At 44.5% G+C, this 20,521-nt stretch overlaps 1 protein-coding gene across 1 annotated transcript in view; it reads left to right on the top strand.

The window, feature by feature from the left end:
- LOC126541390 (tudor domain-containing 6-like) overlaps positions 1 to 19,167 on the top strand; it is an 80,212-nt gene extending 61,045 nt beyond the window's left edge. The window contains exons 20-24 of the mRNA XM_055076606.1: positions 924 to 1,229; positions 5,651 to 5,998; positions 8,490 to 8,759; positions 11,475 to 12,023; positions 18,531 to 19,167. Of these exons, the coding sequence (XP_054932581.1) occupies positions 924 to 1,229; positions 5,651 to 5,998; positions 8,490 to 8,759; positions 11,475 to 12,023; positions 18,531 to 19,055 (1,998 nt within the window). The 3' untranslated portion in view covers positions 19,056 to 19,167. The remainder of the gene's footprint in view (positions 1 to 923; positions 1,230 to 5,650; positions 5,999 to 8,489; positions 8,760 to 11,474; positions 12,024 to 18,530) is intronic.
- Positions 19,168 to 20,521: the final 1,354 nt, after the last annotated feature.

The raw sequence follows: 20,521 nt of genomic DNA, 5'->3' as shown, positions 1-20,521 counted from the left end.
CATATGGTGAAGTGTTGTTCCTTTCTTTCATTGCTGTCATTGTGCACCAGATGCAGTTGCCAGATGCAGTTGCCAGATGCAGTTTACCAGATTCTCATTCAGTTAACATCCCGTTCTAACGGCATTAGACATATCAAATTACATAAGCGAGCCTTTTTTGCCAAATGGACTCATTTGTGTTTAACTTTGTTACATAATTAGACATATTCGGTATTCAATTTCGTATGAAAAGTTTGCAACGTGAATGCCTCTAGTTGCAGTGTTGGAACGCACAAAAAATCAATGCAATGCTCGTCCGTGTCTCTTTTTGTGTCGTCTGTTTGTCGCATTAGTACTTCAGCAATGCTTACAGTTGCTGCATTCTGATTACCACTGCAGCTTTGCATTGCTGCTTATTATTTATTTCCTTCCATGACGTTGGCCTGCGTTGGCTATGCTTTCAACACCAGTTTTTCCTTTTCTGTCTGTATTCTATTTATTTACCTTTGACCTCATTTTCGTCAAATCCTTGTAGGTCGTTCTTGTGATTATACGAGGACATATTAACTGCACCTACAATCTGGTTTCCACATTTATAGTGCCCTATCATATTTTTGTGGAAGTAAGAATGAGATTAGCACATTTATTTTTATTTTTAAGGGCATGCAAAATTGGCATATATTAAAAACTGTAAGCCTCAACTATAGTTCTGTGTTCTGCAGGTAGTCTAGAACAGCACTCGTCGTTGTTCTTGCTACCAGTTTGCTTTCATATGCTTGCCAGCACAGAAGTCAGCAGTAGAGAGCGGTGTCAAACAGCTGTAGATGTCAATACATTCACTTCTTGTCATGCAAGGAGCGTCGTTCATGGATGCAAGCAACTTTGACTTTTCTTTTTTGCGTGTGCAAAAATGCTTTAACGTGCAGGCATGCTTTTCTGTACAGGTGGTGACTGAAAGGTCTCCTGATGGCAAGTACTTGGTGCTCTTCATAGACTTTGGTAACAGCGAGCAGCTACCAGTGTCTTCGCTGCGTCCTCTGCCGCCACGCTTTGCGGAGGCACCGCTGTTTGCCATCAGTGTGGTACCACAGAATGTGCGCCCTGCTGACCCGCGACTGGCTGCCCTGCTGGAGCAGGAACCCTTTGCAGCTGTGCAAGTGGAGAAGACGCGGGCAGGCCTGCCGATTGTGCGCCTCGAGCGCAAAGATGGCACCTGCCTCAATGAATGCATTCGGGGCGTCCGTCCTAAGGTAAACCAAGGGGACCCCAAACCACATTGAAAACTGTGCTCCTGCCCATTGTTTGTGAAGCTCCTTATCAAGGCCTCTCTTCTGGAGATGGAGATACAAAATTAAAGAGGCAAGCATTGGGGCTAATCAGAACAAGAAATTCGGCTTGGGGAACAACGGAGAGAGAGGTAGATAAAAAAATACTCTCATACACAGCACAGATTCATCATTACAGCATAGGAATCAGTTAACACTGAATAATGGTAATGGGTTGTTGACTTTAAGAAATGTAACAATGCCTTTGTCACCCTATGCTGCAATGGCTTACGTGGTAGACATTCGAGAACTCTCTCCTGGAAAACTTTGTCTGAGATGGTGACACTACACTTGGGGGGAAAAAAATGGGACAGCAGAACTAAACAAGCTTGGACCAGGTGGTACAGTTAAACTTAATTGTAATGAATTCTTTTCGTGGTGTTACTGCAACAGGAGAGTTAAAAATGCACAGATATTTCTCAAACATTTCCGCAGTGCCTTTTTGGTGGTTATTAAATTAAAGAACATCTTTGCTGTGGACACTATGTCGACACCGTAATAATTTTTGTTGGCACTCGGCTGATGTAACAGGTTGCATTTGCATCCGAGCTTCCAGTCATGTTCATGGATGTGCAAGCAGAATCCTCAGCACTTCCCTTGCCACCTGCCTCTGTCTACCTAGTGAATGCACGCACAATATTGTTATTTGTTCTCCGTGGTTACCACATTCACTTTGTGGAACTCGTACGTCACTTGAAAGAAAAAGGCCATATCACTTTTCAGGGGATACCAGGCCATTGTGGTATCACAGGGAATGATGATGCAGATGAGGCAGCTCGGACGTCAGACCAAGAAGACCACTGTGTTGCCATTCCTCTCTCTAGGACAAACGCTGCGAGACAGCTTTGCATTCTAGGATGCACACTCTCGTTAGCTGAGTGGAATGCCAGACATACAAGGTGCACCAGATTGCAGACTCAACCCTTTGCTGCACCTCAGACCTCTGGCCAGACTGCACTGATGCGAAGCGTCTCTTCTGTGTCAGTTGTGGTTGGGAGTTGCCATCACGAAAGTCTATTCAGCACTCATTCGAATGGCTGACAGTCCCACATATGATGTCTATGGCTGTGAGGAGAACATCGACCACCTATTGTGCCACTGTCCTCACCTTGAAGCACAAAGACAATCTATGACCAACGCATTCAGGAAACTAGATTACCATATTTACTCGCATAATGATCACACTTCTTTGTAGAAAAAATTGACGTAAATTCAAGGGTGCAATCATTCAGGGGTGCGCGGGTTAAATTTCCCACGAAAAGAAACATTTTCTTTTTTCATCCCACATTTGCTGCTGGATGACAAGCAGGCGGCTGCCACTTTCAGTGCGGGACACCGAATCAAAAATGGCGGCCGGCAGAGAAGCCGAACGCGATTATTTTTCTTCTCGTGAGTAGATTACTGGCATTGAAACAGTTTCTTCCGTATCACTAAGGAATAAAATCGTTAATATTGGCAAGCTTGCGACAATAATGCAGCCATGTCCACTTTGAGGGGACAGAAACAGAGATGGGCACTTAGCTGCCAGTGACATAGAAACACATGGCGGGCATTTCGTGGACAGTTCGTGGAAAGGGTTCTCCCCCTTGGTCGCACACACAAAGGGGCCTGTCATCACTGCGGGGCGCCTGCCAGACCGGCGTCCACACGAGACAACCATAGCAAATTAGGAATCCATCCTCCGTTTCGGTTGAGCAGGGTCTTTCAAGCATCCTTTTTGCCTGGGGTGTTACACGCCAACTGTAACAGTGCCCACGAGTGCAGACGAGAAGAACCGAAGGGCGCCCTTTATGTTGTTGTTGTTGACCAAAACCGTTATGAAGCCCACAAATAATAAAGCCGAGGCAAGTTTGGTTGTAGCTTTTTTTTTTCATGGAAGTGTGGAAAGTGATGAAAGGAATGAAATGGGGCATCTGCTTAAGAATGTTGGGTGCGTGCAGACTGCTTGTATGTCTTCAAGAGTCGTTCGCGTAGCATTCGACAGATGGTAAGCACGATCATCATTAGCTAGACTTGGCACCCAACATATCGCTGCGACAAGTTCAGGGTGCGATCATTACACGGGAAAGAAAAAATCTAATTTTGATGCCCAAATTCAGGGGTGCGATCATTACGTGAGTGCGATCATTATTCGAGTAAATACGGTATTGTCATCTGAGTGAACAGACATTACTAGAACACTGTCCTTACCGATCATCGGCTCAGAAGGAACTAAAGGCTCTTTTGTCATTTCTGAGAATGTCTGGCTTGTTCGAGCGCCTTTGACTCTGTAGTGCTGTTCGTCCACGTCTCTCTACTCCCATCTCTCTCTTTCTCTCCCTTCTTTCTATTCCCCTTCTCCCTTCCCCCAGTACAGGATAGCCAACTGGACTCTTGACTGGCTAACACACTTGTCTTCTCTCTCTCTATCTCTTGATTTTGCAACCCTGTGAGACGGTCAATGATGAACTGCCAAGTAATAGATCGTTATGAAGGCCAACAAGCTGACGTGGCATCCTGCGACAACCTATGCAATTTGCATGCTGTCTGCATGGGTGCAGCAAGAATGCATGGAACCTCGTCTCGCATGCAAAATTGGTTCCACGCTACATTCAGCATTTTAAAACATACACTGTCAAAAAATTTAAAATTTGAGATGTTTGGTGCGATCCCTTGGCATCGCAGTTGAGCTGGTGCTGTCATTTCGTTCGCTGGTTTGTGAGCCCACGTCATCGGCAGTGGCCACAGCTGTTTGGTGCTCAGCGGGCTACCAGTTTTGACACTCATTTCGAAGTAACGTCAGTGCAGGTCATAATTATTAATTTGATAATTAATTATACAGTTAAGACCACTTATAATGTAACCACCTATAGTGCAAAACCAGCTACAACTTGGTCTTTTCTGACTCTCGCTTACCTTCTCATATAACTCCATGTATGCATGTCTGCATATCCAAGAATCGTGTGCATATTCTCAGGTTGCACGTGTGCATCCATTGAAAACATGCCTTGATTTAGTGCAGCACCACTTATAGTGCAAATATTTGCGAGTCTGACGACTTGTGCTGCACTTCCATTGATAATTCGGCACGGACAATTTGTGCCTTCACTTCACAATTAGTGGGCACATAGCTACTGATCAAAGCCAAGAAAATGAGAAACAAAGAATTTGTGTCAGTGCTGCTTTAAAGTCAGTGGGGCATGAAACAGGGGGTTATTCTTTCTTTGTCTTGGGAAGAAAATGGTTCATTATCTTTGCCAATAGGAACATATTTCAACAAGGTGGCAGAGGCATGCATTTATTATGAGGCATTCAAAAGCAGTTGTAGGAAAACCTCATTAATTTGGTTTAACTGGACAGAAAAAAATGTCTGAATTAACCGAATGTTGAATTATCAAGGGTATCAAGAAAACAATGAACATATGCTTACTTCGTCAACACGCTTTTATTTAGTAAATGAATCAGCAAAGCCTGTTTCTATTTAGCATAAAAGCAATGCAGAAGCTGCAATTCTTGTCATCTTGCAACTGATTACTGCTCGCAGCGGCAAAAGGCCTTGCAAATTCCTTCGCAGCATGGCCGCGGCATGTTTCTTCCATCTGAGCCTTTCACTACCGCACACACATCCAAATTATTTCTTTTCCAGCTAGCCAGTCGCAAACAGTTCATTGCAATGTAGGCGGCGCTCTTCATCCTCGACAGCTTTGCACTGAGTCAAAATAGAATCATGTTTGCCACAGCCACTGCGAACGAAACCGCAGCTGATAAGAACCTTGTGCTTCTGAAGGCATGGGGCTGACGCACGCACTGAGTCAAAATGAAACTACCTTTTGCTGTAACTGTGGATTAAACTGCGGTCACTATTGACGAGGTCATGGATGGCGACTACACAATTGTGAAGGCACGCGACCGACGCGGCTTGCACAATGTTGTGCGTGGTGGTAAATGCGAGGGCTTTAAGGGCACAAATAGGGATGAAACATTCTGGCATTGCTGTCATTCGTGTTCGATTTCGATTGATGACTATGGTGATTTGAACTCTGCCGCTTCGTTTCGGTTGGACGCTAGCGCCATTTTTACTCTTTTGCCTTGCACATTTGCGGTGCTGTGCACACGCCGAGTTCCGAGGCGTCTTCGAATTAACTGAAGTGTGGCCAAACACATCTGAAATAACAAGTGTTTGATTGCATTAAATAATGCATATGCCTGCCAGCACCAAGGAACGAAGCCGAATTATCTGATTTTCCGAATTATTGGGGTTTTACTGTACCACTATATTCATTCATTTTACTGCCCATTTTCTTACAAGGTTTATTTTATCTACTGGTTAGATGATGGAATATTTCTTGCTTTCGCATTTTTTGCAGGAGTCTGCACTGCTGGTTGCAGGAGGCCAGGCACCTCAAGAAGAGCCGCAGAAGGCGCCTGCTGAGGCCTTGCCACCTCCTGCACGTATTTCCGAATGTCCGGTTCCCAAGGGCCCATTTGATGCTGTCGTCTCCTCTGTGGAGGGCAACCTTGTGTATGTGCAGCCACTCCTCCGCTGCCAAGCCCTCCTTAAGATTACGGAATTACTAGCTGACAAGGCTCGGCGAGACCCTGGTGTCAAGTTCAGCAACTTGCCCGCTGTCAACGAGTGTGTGCTGGCGCTTTATTCAGAAGACGAGCAGTGGTACCGTGCCAGGGTGGTCTCAACAGATGAAGCTGCCTCGACGGTATGCTGAGCTTTCTTTGTAAATGGCAGCCATGGCAACCGAGCCTGTTGCCATGGCTCGGTGGCTATGGTGTTCTGCTGCTGTACATGAGGTCATGGGTTCTATGACAGGTTGCTGCCGCCACATTTCATTAGCTCTGCAAAATGTAATGATGCTTGTGCACTTGTATTTAGGTTAGGGGCATATGAATATTCAAATTTTTCTAATAACGAATTGATTGATTTTCTATTTAAATTGAAGATCGAATTGAATAGCTAGTATTTACAAGTACGAATACAGTAGAACCTCGTTGATACGTTCCCGTTACGTACGTTTGCTCGACGCCAAGGTTTGCAATCGAGACCACAAAAAAAGACCGAATAGAATTATCCTCATTTTTTACCGGTTTATATGTTCCCGGAAAACACGATCTTTCGGCGCCAACGTTCAGTACTGCGCCAAACTGCACTCGGATTATACGTTCTCCGGCCGCTAGAGTCCATGTAAACAAGAAAATGGGCAAGGCGTGCGTGATCAAGAACTATACAGCGAAACCTCATTAAACGTAGTTGGCTGGAGCTCGGAAAAATTATGTACTGAACGGTAGTACTGCTTAACAGAAGTAATGTGAGATCGCCTCTTACCTATCAAAAACGGGACTCAGGGAAAGTGTGATGAAAGGGCAAAAATATACAGTATCTATTCGTTTCGTGTGCCAAAGCTTGTTATTTTCATTTGATGCCGCAGCGGCCTCAAACTCCCTTAAGCTACGAGCCAGCCTTTCCGCCAGCCCCCTTTTCTCAGCAAACACCCACATGAGGCCGACGTAATGCGCAGCTTCTGCCACTGTCGGGCCTGACTCGCCTGTGCTGTCGCTTTCCGTGTCATCCTCATCACTGTCATTAGGCAACACTTGGGCAATAACAGAGGCAACGATGGCGAAAAGTCGTACCTCGAAAAGTTGAACCTCGTAGCCAACATCTTTTCGCGGTCCCAGCAGCACTGCTAAGCACCTTCTCCTTCGCATTCCAAATGCCACTCAATGTAGTCAACGGTAGATCCCTCTCATGTGCCACTGCCAACTTTGTGCCATCTTTGATAGCACGCATAATGATCACACATTTTTGATCATAGTGGTCACACTACGATCACTTTGATCACACATAGTGAGTCTGGAGCCCTCCAGTGGAGGGCCCCAGACCCACTATGCAATTGCAGAACCCACTATGCAATTTTTCTTGAGCTTCCCTATCTTCAGAGGACCTTTTTCCCAATTGCTTAACCCTTTGGAGCTTTTTGTTTGTGTGTGTGTACACGTGCACATGCATGCTACAAAAATTTACCCCTATGTCATTTCTAAATTGTTGATTCAATAGGTAGAGTATGATCTATCTACTCGGCCAATCACTAATTTGTGGAAAAGTGTGACTTTTTATTAAACCTTACTGGTGCAATACACTCAGTGCATAGAAAAGTTTTTAGAACATCATGGGTATATTAAGAAGTGATAATGGCAGAATACTAAACAGCTGTTCCCTTAATGAATTGGCCATTAAATCATTGTTCGTTTAGTCACACAAGTTTAGTCAATCTGTAGCCGATATCACTGGCCCAGAAATAACTTGTATACGAAACATGCCAGTGACTGGCTCCAAATTGGAAGTGTTTATATATAAGTGGTCCTTTAATTCAGTAATGTATTCCCCAATTAGTTGTGCTGATGTGCTACTTGGTTTATAGTCCACCTTGCATAAGAGATATAAAGAAATATCACAATATTCAGATCTGCAACTTTGTCTTGTCTGCCTTGTCCTGTGTTTTCACACTGTTTTGTGTCCACTCTGTACCAGATAGCCAACGTCATCACTCTTTAGGAAGGCTGGTTGCAGGGGGAACTTGTGGTGCCCCCTGTGGGAGATATGGGGTTCTCCTCCGTACTCTTGGGACAAAGGAACAACAACACAGTAGTGCAAACAGTCACAAGGGCATTTATTGCACCTTTCATAGATCAATGCCTGCTAGCCGAGTTGCTATCCCCAAAACATGCCGATGGGCGCGCGACAAATCTAGAAGTCCAACTTACCGCGACTGCATTGCGAGCGAATATGTTCGCCCCATGCTGGATCCCAACGCCTGGTCGTTCGCGTGTACAGTCACGCCAACGGTGTCCAAGGCGGCCACGCGAGACGGTCTTGCAGAAGCATGGGTCGGCGCAGCACGGCACGTCCGTCCCGCTTCCTTCCCGAACCCAAAGAGACCAAGCGCCTTCCCTTTCAGCGCCCAAGTAACCCCGCCGCGGCGCGGCGGTCGCGCCATCTCTCGCACCGCGCTTGTACCACTCCGACCGCTGCGGGCGAAGCCGCCCTGCAGGAGACGAGCTATGCGGAAAAACTAGATCTCAGGGGAGGCGTGAGAGTCACGCATCCCCACACCCCTTAGGATTAAACAGTTTTCACAAAGGCCATGAAGCCACTTAAGAGTGGACATTTTGTTTCTTTGCTATCCTCTGCAGGTTCGGGTTATGTTTGTTGACTACGGCAACACCGAGAACATGACTGTGAAGTTGCTGCTGCCAATGAAGGAGGAATTGGCCATGGAACCTGCCTGTGCAATGGCCGTGCAGCTTGAAGGTGTGCCTGTGCTTGTGCCCCGGGCTCATGACTTCATCTCCAAGGAGGCACTCGTTGTGGAACTGGTTGACAGTGGCAAACCACCACTGGCACGCCTCATGCTTAATGGGAAGTGCATCAACGCTGTCGCTGCTCCCAAGGATGCATCTCCGGTCAGTGGCTCTTACTAAATTATTGTCTTGTTTTAAATGCTAGTCCGATTACCAGCAACTGCCTTATTGATTCTCCTCCCCCTTAGTATTGTTTATGTTTATGGTTTATGGCCTTATTTGTAGGCCACCATTTGACACTCTACATTATACACAAGGCATTCCACGTACGTGAGCTGTCTAAAATGGTATTTTACAGTCGTGTACCACCCATGGGGCTGGCTGGAAGCGCGCTGAAAGAATGCTTGGTTTGGGATGTGTCAGAAAAGCATGCAAGTGCTTCGCACTTGTGGCTGTTAGCACATGCTTTGAAAGACAAATTTATTTTGTTTTTAGAGTCCTGCATTTAACCCCTTCACCGTTTTTTTATATCAACGAATTTCTCCACAAAACTGCTTATTTTTTTTATTCCTGATTTCGATTATTATTGCAATAAAAAGCATGTATTCGATCTTAAAAAAATATTTAAAGCAAACACGAAGTCAAAGTAGCATATTCAAGTTTATTGTTTCTCAGAAAAAAGAAAAGGAACTTTCTGCTGGTAATGAACAATAAAAATTAAAGAATGACCACAGCCACCGATTTCTGAACTCTTTCACTGAGTTGTGGTGACAAAAAGTTGATTGCTTCACCGAGGAAGCATTGGGACGGTGTGGTAAATCTCAAAACAAGGGATCACGCATAGCGGTTTGTTGCAGCTCTTGCACCAAAACCGGTTGCCACTCATCACCTCTCCGAAAATAGGTGTGAATAAGAGCTTGTTCCTGGACCAATACCAATCCTGTCGTGGCTTCTGCACAATTCCTTGCAACAGCAAGAGACCAAGAAACACCCACATCTCCTCCTCAGTCACCGGCACCCATTTTTTGACGCGGCTATGCTCACACGGACCGCAGCCCTTCACCTTCTCAGCAGCATTGCGGTTAGTTTCTTCGACCACCATTGAAATGAGTTCATCATCGAGGAAACGCTGAATATATTCAAGCAAGTCACCAGGCGAGCTTATAGTGAACGTCTTACCGGGAACTGCCAGAAAAGGAAACCGAGGAGGTCGTGTAGGAATGTTCGTGACGTCGATCTTCATCCACTGACGCGCGCTCGCATAGTTCGCTTCCGAGCAATCATCTTCTTCATCAGAAGAGCTGCTGAGTACAACATCATCACTGTCATCCTCGCTCCCTGAAACAATGTACACATCAGTGTCTGAATCACCATCGTCTGACGAAGATGACGACGAAGAAAAGCGCCGTTTCCGAGAAGACGGGCCAGCAATACACGTGTCGCCTCCACTGGATGCCATTTTAAAACCAAGGTTGCCCTACGAAAAAAAAAGTTTACGCGGTTGAAGAAAAAGAAATTAAGCGGTCAGTGCTGCCATCTGTCGAGTAAAAATGCAAGCTACGCCACAAACGTGCGCCGCTCGTCCGAAACGCTGGAGGGAAGAACGTATTCAGCGCGGACGAGCTACACTCGTCCAAAACGGTTTGGGGACGGCCTGGCAAGGACGAGCACAGCTCGTCCAAAACGGTTAAGGGGTTAACTGCTTTTTTTATGCAGCACAGATATACATGGCTATGTCGAGTGGCTTGCAACTTCCATTTATGCAGTAAGAAATGCATTGCTGAAAAGCCTCACTACTATTTTTACTTTGCAAAAGGAGGACATTTTGCACTGGCTTATGCAGAAGTTTTTGGAACTTGGGAACCACACACCAAAGAGATCCTATAATTTGCGCTCAGCATTGTTGAAATACATTACAGTGCAGGCCTGTGTAATAGCTCCACTTATAGCTTTTAACTGAAAATTGCAAAAATATTTTTGAGGAATGTATTATTGTATGCTGCACCTTAAACCCCAGTTCAAAAAGGCCATTATGAATTTCAATTTGAATTTGCCATCTGCAGCAAATGGCAACAGAGACAGTGCTGCGGGTGACCAGGAATAAATTTATTTAGGACAGCTTGAGGCAGCCTGGCCACAACACTGAATAGCGCACAGAGGATTGGTAAAGAGTAGTACAATACGATATGAAAGTCTATACAGTGCAATGCAACAACAACCTTTCAAGCAGTAGGCATTAGAAATCAAATGTGATTTAGAAAACAAACAACAAAAAGAATTTTCAATTCAGACATGATATTGTAATAAAGAGCCATTAAGCAGCACAATGTAGTACAACACCTGAAAAAGTTCAAGGCACACAAAATTGTATCACAGATTGACAGGAATTTTCTTGCCAAAAAAAAAAAAGACGTGAAAAACCTAGTCAGTCTTTGCTAATACAAGCATTGATATTCATGCCACGGCAGGAAGGCAGAGGAAAGGGAAAAAAAATTGTGGTTACAAGAAGGTCAGTGTAGTAGCATTGAGGTTGCACCAATACGCATACACTGTACCTCGCAATTCCTGGCTTTGTGATTACTCATAGAGCTGTTAAGGAGGTAATCATTTCCTTTTTCCTTTTTGTTCCGAAGACTTCTGTGAGCGACTGTTAGCACAATTGTCAGAAGTAGTGTGTACAATTATACTTCAAGCATGGCGCCGACTTGTGCATGGATGGCCTCAGTGGCCACTAGGTTTTCCTCGCAGACATTGTCATGCACTGTTTAATAACACTGTACCACCTCTCTGTAGCGCTACATTTGTGCCCGATAGTCTCTGCGCCAGCAGTCTGCAACTGGGAAGCGACGTTTCTGCCTCACCTTACATCGTTTGCAGGAGACGGTCCAGATTCCACAGGGGCAACTGCCATCAGGTCGCACTGAGGCCACCGTACTCCACCGCATAGACAACTCTATTTACCTCCGCACAGCTGCTGGCAGTGAAATGCTGAAAAAGCTACAACCAGAGCTAGCTGCCTATGCTACCGCATCAGATGTACCTGAGAAAGTGGCTGTTGGTGAGGTTGTGTGTGCACTTCACCCAAAGGACCACACATGGCAGCGTGCAAGAATTGTTGGAACAGCAGAGGACGTGTTCAGCCTGTTTTTTGTCGATAGCGGCACTACGGGGACCCAGGCGAAGCTTCACTTGCGTTCGTTGCCTCTTGACAGAGACTGCTGCCTAGCACCAGCGCTGGCCATCAGGGCACAGCTTGATGGCGTTAGAAGACTGAGCGACGCTCTAGTGTCTCCGCTCACGGAGGAAGTTGTTTTTGTTGAAACAGTGGAATCTGATGATGAGCCTACCCCCTCGCCAAGTGTGCGCATCTTTAGCAAGTCTGGGGAATGCATTACGGACATTTTGCGCACTCTGGTCGCGAGGCGGGTGAGTCGCTGTGTGACTGCCGTGGTCATGTCATGTTCTTCACATTGTAGGGCACGCTCAAAGGTGTATTGATAACACTGATGTGGCTTTCTCGGTTTGCAGAATGATTGGCTAAAGTTGTATTTTTCAGTTCTAGTGTAACCTTGTTTCAGTGCACAAGGCAGACGTGTACAAGATGTTGAAAGAAAGTAGTTGAAGATGCCAAGCAGCTTCAAATACTTGCCATGCTATAATGCCAAGCATTATACAAAACATTTACTCAGTCGAGTACTAAACACCCAAATTCAAAATGTATCCGAGTACGAGAGTAGAGTATAAAGTGCTGAGAAAAGCTGATAAATGCTATTTTGTTACAATAAGATACAAACTTTGAAAATATGAGACAATGCACAAAAACGATCTTAGTGTTGTTTAACCGCATTCTATTGTCAAACAAAGCAAAGGGCTGGATTGTCAAACACATCTGTTTGCGTTCAGAGAGAGCTGCCTTCCTAAATTTGGATTAGATATCCTGCCCCTCTTATGAGATATTGTTGCCGACACTGAAAAGCTGCTCTACTGATGCACTCAACAGAACAGCAACATTGTGCTAAGAAATAGCTCTGAAGTGAGGCTTATATCAATGCTGATGTTACATCTTGGTCCACACTATCATACGCTAATTAGGCATGTAGTTCTCTGCACAGCTGCACTTTCACTGTGGTCTGCCTGCGAGTTAAGAAAATTGGCCCCATGCCGGCTTTTGTGCATGATGATGTCACAATGATGGTTAGTAACATGAATGCAGCTTTTTGCGCACAAGACGAGGACAAAGAAGAGGCTGAGACACAAGAGTGCAGAACCTCGGAACCAGTTTCGGCAGTCCTACCAACATGCCCAAACAGTCACCGTAGTTATTAACATGCCAGTATATGTCGTGAGTCGAGTACTTAACAAGGCAATGCAATTCGGCACTTTAAACCAGTCAACTCTGGTTAAATCAGGCATTCGAAAAACTGTCTAATGAAAGAGTGCAAAAAGCGATAAAGGGAAACCGAGGGGCCCGATTTTTGTATATTCAGAACTATATATGAAGCCAACAGTCGGTTGGCTTCATATGTGAAAGTGCACAATGCGCCATATTTCTGCATAAATAATGTGACCATAACGTGAGGGATATATGGCTTTATATGGTCATGATTAACAAAACTGACCCCCTCGGTTCTCATTCTTCTCTCGTTTATGCATTACGAGGGTCTCAAATCTGGTAGCCTTGATGTCATTAGGTAGCATGCGAGGGTTTATAAGCCATGTGCCTGCTCTCCTAAAATCACATGTTACGTGGCGCCATTGGGCAAAAAAGGATGTTCAACATCTGCCCTTCTTGGTTTTGAGTGGCGCTGGCTAACACTCGTGGAGCTATGTCTAGTAAACATAAATACCTAAGTTAGTCAATGATTTGAAGCCATCACTGTAGCAGAATTGGTAGCGCCACACACAGGTTGTGGGTTCAGCTCCTACTGGCGAAACGTTATCTTTTCGTCCACTTTTATTTCCCTTTCTTTATTATTTTCTACATTTCAGTTTTAACTATAGCTAATTTCCCCGATGGGTTCCTTGGCTTCATTCTCTGTTGGCTTTATATCGTCATGATTAAGAAAATCGAGCCCCTTCGTTCCTCTTCTCCTCTCGTTTATATATATATATACACACACACACTCACACACACAGGCGAAGTGATGCTGCAAAGAAACAGGGAAACGGTGTATAAAAGTGGATGGCCGCAGGGCCTTATTCATCATTATTGCGAACTGCCATCGCAAAATAAAGTGACAGGGCGAGTGCATGCACGATTTACTCATCACTGCTGGCCTCTTTGTCACTATCGTTGAGAATAGCATCGTTCTCAGTTCCACCAAGATTATTATACAGGCCGCGCTTCAGGAAGTGCCCGCAGCACAATCAAACTCTGCAAAGCTTTTAACGAACTGTGGAGCGATCCGCCGCACGACCTCGAAGACCACTCGCGTGGCACACCTGCACAATAGTGCTAATCGTCTTGCTCAAGGTTGCGATTCATATGCCTTAACCACACTGAGGCTACGCCAAGAGCCTCCTATATGCCTGAAATGCGCAGTGGCAACTCACAGCTTGCTGTTCTTGCGCAAGAAAGGCATGCACTTTGCCACACCCATCTTTTTGTCACCCACTCGGATGGCACACCTTCTTTGCCCCTCTGTTGTCTCCCTTCCACCTCTCCGGCATCGACGAGCAGGTGGAATGGAGACAGGAGAGTGGCATGCAAGGCCATTGATGCTATGCAACAAAGGCGCACGGGGTGTGCACGTGCAAAAGTGTGGCGAAGCAAATTGCATTTTCTTTAGGTAATGTGATGAAGGCATGTCTGCAGGGTGCATGGCACTAAGGCGGGTGCGATGAAACGGCTTGCACTTTTTTCCTCCTGAGGATATTGCATTATTATTTTTGGCGCACACACCTGGTAGCCAGATTTAATTGTTAGAACCGATAACACAGCATGGGAGCGTTGTAGTAAGCGGTTTGTTTTACCATGGAACACATACAGAAAATGACAATTCATTGGCGGCTCATTTTCTGTATGTGTTCTATGGTAAAATAAATTGCTTACTACAATGCTCCCATGCTGTGTTATCCGTTCTAACAATTAAAAAAAGGGAAGCGCGTAGCAGGGGGCGGCAGAAAGTTAGGTGGGCGGATGAGATTAAGAAGTTTGCAGGGACAACATGGTCACCATTAGCACATGATTGGGGTAGTTGGAGAAGTATGGAAGAGGCTTTTGGCCCTGCAGTGGGCGTAGCCAGGCTGATGACATACAGAAAATGACAATTCATTGGTGGCTCATGGTTATATGTGTCCGATATATTCTTAAAACCGGTATAGTTGTGTGTTTGACTGTGCTCACAAGAAACTTATGTACAGTATCTTCAGTAGAGCATTTAAGATACATACACATCAGGCTGTGGATGTCTGTCTCAAAGCACCGGTGTACACGGAATCCATTGCACACATTAGCAACGATCAGTGTTGACAGCTGATGGTTGTGAAGCAAGAATATATGCCTCTGCTGCGGTTCCCACAGGGGAGTATTGATGGTATTGAATCGAGGTGCATAAGCTGTCAGTGTTCATAAAGGCATGCCTACTAATGCCTTTACTGTCACGAACTTAGGACCTATATTTTGAGAGTTGCAGTCCACTCATGACAATTTGCACCCTAACCTTCAAAAAAGCAATGCAGTGGTATGGCCCATTGTAATGCACAGTGCTTGCCTTTATCTGTTGTAGCCAAATGTATTGGGCTAGCCTCCTTAATAGCATGCTTAGGTTCTTTGAGTGGCCCTCGTGCAGTGAGGCCATTTCGTGTTGTTGACAGTGGCTTTACTGTGTGACTGCTCGTAACCTGTGACTCGTTCTTTTTTCTTCTTATGGCAGCAATAGGGCTTCCAGTCTGATAGTGTGCACAGGCAGCACTGCATGAATTGTGGTTCATTATTGTAGCTTTTGTTCATACCTTGGTAAAAGACCTGGTGCATCTTTATTTTATTAAAATTTTATCTTTATTGAGAAATTCACTCGATAAGGTGCAGTACACGTGAGAAATATGAGAGGGGTGAGAGAAATGTTGTGTGGACATTGGCGCAACCAGGTGCCAAACACTAGGTTACTAGCCCAATCTGTGAGGTTTATTATGAACTTGACATTCTTTTGCAGAAAAGCATCAGCTGAGGCTCTTAAATGTTTTTAGAGTTAAATTTGTGACTGAACACAGTTGAATCTTCATAGAATAGCCTCAACATAACACATAACACAGTTGATTTGTTTTTGTTTCTTAACTTAAGTTTGATTGAATGTCTTGTGTATTTACTACTACAATTAGCAGAGCAGTCTTGTTCTGCAGTTTTTATTTAATTCCTTCGTGCACAGAGGTTTCGTCACAAGGGCGGAGAGCACTAAAAGGCATCTTCCTGTCCAATCATTATGTTCTAGGCTATACCATTCTGCGTGACAAAGCCGATGCCGCTTATCAGCTCATCTATCACCTTCATCCATTTATTGTAACTTGCCTTGTTCATGAGTGAACAAGGCCTCTTTAGGAAGCTAAAACGTCAGCCCCTTTGACAACACCACTTTGGTCAGTGTTCTGTTTCTTTAATAGGGGCCCTGAAATGCCTTTTGAGCATAGTAAAAAAAATGTTGCCGGTCTGTCGTAGAGGCTGCTGTGAACATGTGAGCCAAATATTACTGCACTGCATGCAGCAGGAAATTTATAATCTACTGTCAAACACAGCGAAAAATTGCTTGCTCTCACTACCGTGGTGTCGTCTTGCAGTGTCATCAAAAGCAGTTAGCCCACCAGCGCTGTTGGCTGATTTAGTGGTCGCGAGAGCATTCCCTGTAACACATAATTGTTAATTTTGAGTTAATTATATTAAAAAATATACATGTGTGTAATTTCAAAAAGACAAGAAAGTCATTTCATCTTTGCACTGCACATAGCTGCGTCAGCTGTGCATGGCCTCTGCGATGGTAGCAGCATGCTGCGTAGCGTAGTCTACCGTGGCCGTCGTGGGGTGCCGCGACGAGTCCTTTCGCCGCTGTGACAGTCAACTTGTGGCCTGGGCTTTGCTCACACGTCTTCTCCAGTGTGTAGCTTCCTAGCATGCTAGCGGAGATGAAAAGAAAGCCGGGTATCGCTACAATAACTCCACTTATAGTTGAATTCTAAACATCCTTGTGGCTTGAGGTTCATGAGACAACATCCTTTAATAGTGAAGCCATGCTATGATTAGTTCAAGAGTGTTTCAGGGCCCCTTTAAAGGGAAGCATTTTTGACAACCCTCTTGGACTTCCGTGGCTGCTGGCTGGGCGGGTGCTGCTTCTGCTGTCTTGCTGAGCGGCAGGATAGCAGTACCATTCTTGCTACCCTTATACTTATAGGTTTCCAGGCTGCTGGCCTGGAATTATCTACGAAATTACTTGGTGATAAACAAATCATACCTAAATATCCTTATTGCAGCAAATGTGCATCTAAAGTAAGCGAGCAGAAATTAAGAAATGCAAGGCAATATAAGAGTTGTCACATTGCACAGCACAGCTGTGCGAAAGAGCACATGCGCGCGTGCCAGTTTCCGTTACGCCAAAGCTGTAATAGCGAAATGTGCAAATTTATAGCATTTCATTAGCCGCTTCACATAGATTCCAAAATGTGCTTTAATGTGCAATTTCTTTTTCTAAAGTGGCCCAGCAAAAGGTGCCATTCAAATGCAACTGTGGTTAGCCGTAAACCGTTTATTGCTTCTGACTACATAAACCTGTGTGTTACTGATAGTACCACTTCTCTTTTTCTTACACACATGCTTGCAGTGGATACAACACGTGGTTCCAAGCACTAGATGAGAATAGAATTGCCTATGGGAATTATGTGTTGCTTGATCAAAAGCACGTGTGTGTATTTCTGCTTGCATCGGAAGCAGATAAGCAGAAGGGGGCTATGTTGCACTGAATGGAGTGGCCTAATGTGCATGATGATGTAGATGATGCTCGGTCTGGAGGACTCTTCATGTGCGTGCACCCTACTTCACTACTTTCACAGATGCGCCCTATGATACTGTGCTTGCCGTCATATTGGTCGACATTCCTTTGAGATTATTGCAAGAAGTATTCCACAGTCAGTCATTTACCAGGTGCTAGTGCACTCATTCACTCGCACATCAACTAGCAGTTTCATGCTGTGTACTATCAGTCAATGCAAGCTGTTATCTGGTTGGACTAGTACTACATAATTTCCATTTGGGTTGCATTCACGTCCCTTTATTTCAAAAACTTGAGTGCTTGTTTTAAAAATACCTTTATTTACCTTAGCAATATTTAAATGTCAGTCATTGCCACTGTAAGTGCAATACCTACAGTGATGTTTGTAAGCAAGCCCATGAATACACTAACAAATAATGTTGCATTGATGATACCTTCTTCTTAGCTGCACCCTTTAAAAAATAAGAAAGGGAACTTGCCTGGCTGTTACCTTTTTGTGATTATGGCAGCTTGAACAGCAATATATTCCAATATGACCAAGCCTGTAATATGACCAAGACTGTAACCAGATTGTTGTAGGAGTGCCTCTGAGATCTGGCCAAGTTCTGGTCCCATGCCTGCCCCTGGCTCCCTTTTCTCTGCACTGCCACGTCAGCCCGAGTGCCTTACATTACACCCACTTCCTGCATCTGCTCGGAGACGCTGGTGTGCCTGCTCGTATACTCTGAGAGTGTGTTGCACATTTGGCTTGTGCAGAAGTCCTCTAGCTCAGATTTTGAGCGAGCACCTGATGTATACGCTTCTAATCAGCAGATAAGGGTGACCAGCCGAATGTGTCATTAATTGGTTACAAGATAATACATAGCTTCGTCTTGCGCCTTTGTCTGTCTCTGTCTGAGCATCTTCTGCTTGGCAAGCAAAAGAATTCTTAATTATTCTTAACTTTCTTTCTTTTAAGGCACCAAAGAAGACATTCTCGGAAAGGCCTCTACCTGATGGACGTACCAAGGCTGTCATTACACATGTTGCCGATCCTGGTGGGCTGTTCTATCTGCAGCAGTCCAGCCTGGGTTCTGAATTGCAGACCATGATGGCCGAGCTGAATAGCTCAGTTCCAGACACGCCGCTACCTTCGCCAGTACTTGGCGATGCAGTGTGTGCACGTTATGCTGCCGACGGGATCTGGTATCGAGCAGTAGTGCTTTCTGTGCCTGAGGATGGCAAGTGTAAGGTGTCGTTTGTGGACTTTGGTAATGACGACTTTGTGCCAGTTGGTGACATCAGGCCCCTTGCTGAAAAGTTCAAGAGCATACAAGTCATCGCGAACTGTGTTGCGCTTCAGGGCGTCAAGTCGGTAGCCAAAGAGTGTGTGGCGCAGTTGCTCAACATTGAGGTTGAGCTTGAAGTTGTGGATACATCAAGCCAGCCGTGCAAGGCGAAGCTTTATGCAGAGGATCAGTGCCTCAACGAACTGATTGAATGAAACCGAGAGCAGTAACTCGGAGGACGTTAAGTTTTGATTGCTTTGTAATTAGTCCAACAAAAGCGATGTTTTCCGTTCCTAAAAGTACAAATAAACTTTTTGGAGTGTTCCAGGGGTCTTTTCAGGTGCAAGTCAATTTGCATTTTACTGAACACTCATTCAGGCTCATCATAGCATTGTTGTGTGGAAAGTAAAACTTGATGTGATTTCTTGTTTGTTTCCTTCGACATCTGTTTAAACAAAAGTACTTTGGTGCATCTAGTGCCGTTGTTTCTGCATTGCATACAGCAGGGATGAAAGAAGAAAAAAAGGACACGGTTGATTTTAGCATGGACATATTGGCCATTTGTGAGCAAATAGTAAAAATCAGGAAAGGCCATGTCAGAAATATGGCATTTTGTAATCTGTAGGAGGTCTATGTTGTAGGCTGAATGGAATGCTTCAGAAACACTGGAATTAACACGAGCTATTATTGCCCCCCATGCGAACTGGGAACTGTTTGCGATAGCCTTTGTTGAAAGCACATGACACATCGTCCATCGTCAGTCGCACTGTAGAAACTGAAAGTTAATAGTATTACAGGAAAGAGTGCATCATGAGATGGAGACAAATGCCAGCTGTCATTTATACCTAGAGAGAAAACTGTGTCTGAGAGTTATGCGATTCATGCCCCACTAGCATGTCACACTTTGGAGAAGGAATTTCCTAATTTCGAAAACCTTTTTAACCCTTTGAAGACGAGGCTTATAAATGCCCCCCCCCCCCCCTTTCCCCATTTTTATTTTCAATCTGAATGTGCAAAACACATGAAAAATATGCATGTTCAACCAAAAAGAAAAAAAATTATTTGCGGGAACTTTTTAACTTTCCTTGCCATGAGAAACTAGGCCACTTTATGAAGGCTTTAGTAACTATTTTTTTATTGGTATTATCATGGTTACAATGCCATGCTATATATCAATCGAAAGCTAAATGCTTATACTCTCTAAAGATACTAATTTTAAAAACAAATGTTAGGGCTTAATGTGTAATGTTATTTGTGAGAAGAAAAATTTATTGAAACATGGCTAAAACATTTGCATTGTTGCATTGATAGCATAAAACGAAAAAAAAGAAAACGAAGGAATAAATCTGAAATACACAATTTTTTCACGATTACCTATAACATGTGAAAGTTTCAACCTTCGAAGTCATGAGAAGAAGGAATAAATGTTTATTTTTGAAACAGTATCCCGGGGTAAGCCTCGGTTTTACTCTAGCTGTGTGGCCTCCTCATTCCAGGAACCCTCTAACATGAGGTTTTTTTTTTTTTTTTTTTTTAATGTTTTCTGCCTAGTGGTTCCAAGGGCCTCCTCCATCATCCAAACTAAAATTTGATGAACTACATTCGTCCTCAGAATCACTGCTGCTAGGTTCATCTAAATCACTTTAGAAGGCAATAGAATCGCAAGAATGATGTTTGCACA

Source organism: Dermacentor andersoni, chromosome 2 (genome assembly GCF_023375885.2).
Source record: "Dermacentor andersoni chromosome 2, qqDerAnde1_hic_scaffold, whole genome shotgun sequence".
Lineage (NCBI taxonomy): Eukaryota > Metazoa > Arthropoda > Arachnida > Ixodida > Ixodidae > Dermacentor > Dermacentor andersoni.
The sequence above is the reverse complement of the archived record's forward strand: the minus strand, read 5'-3'. Positions and strand labels throughout refer to the sequence as shown.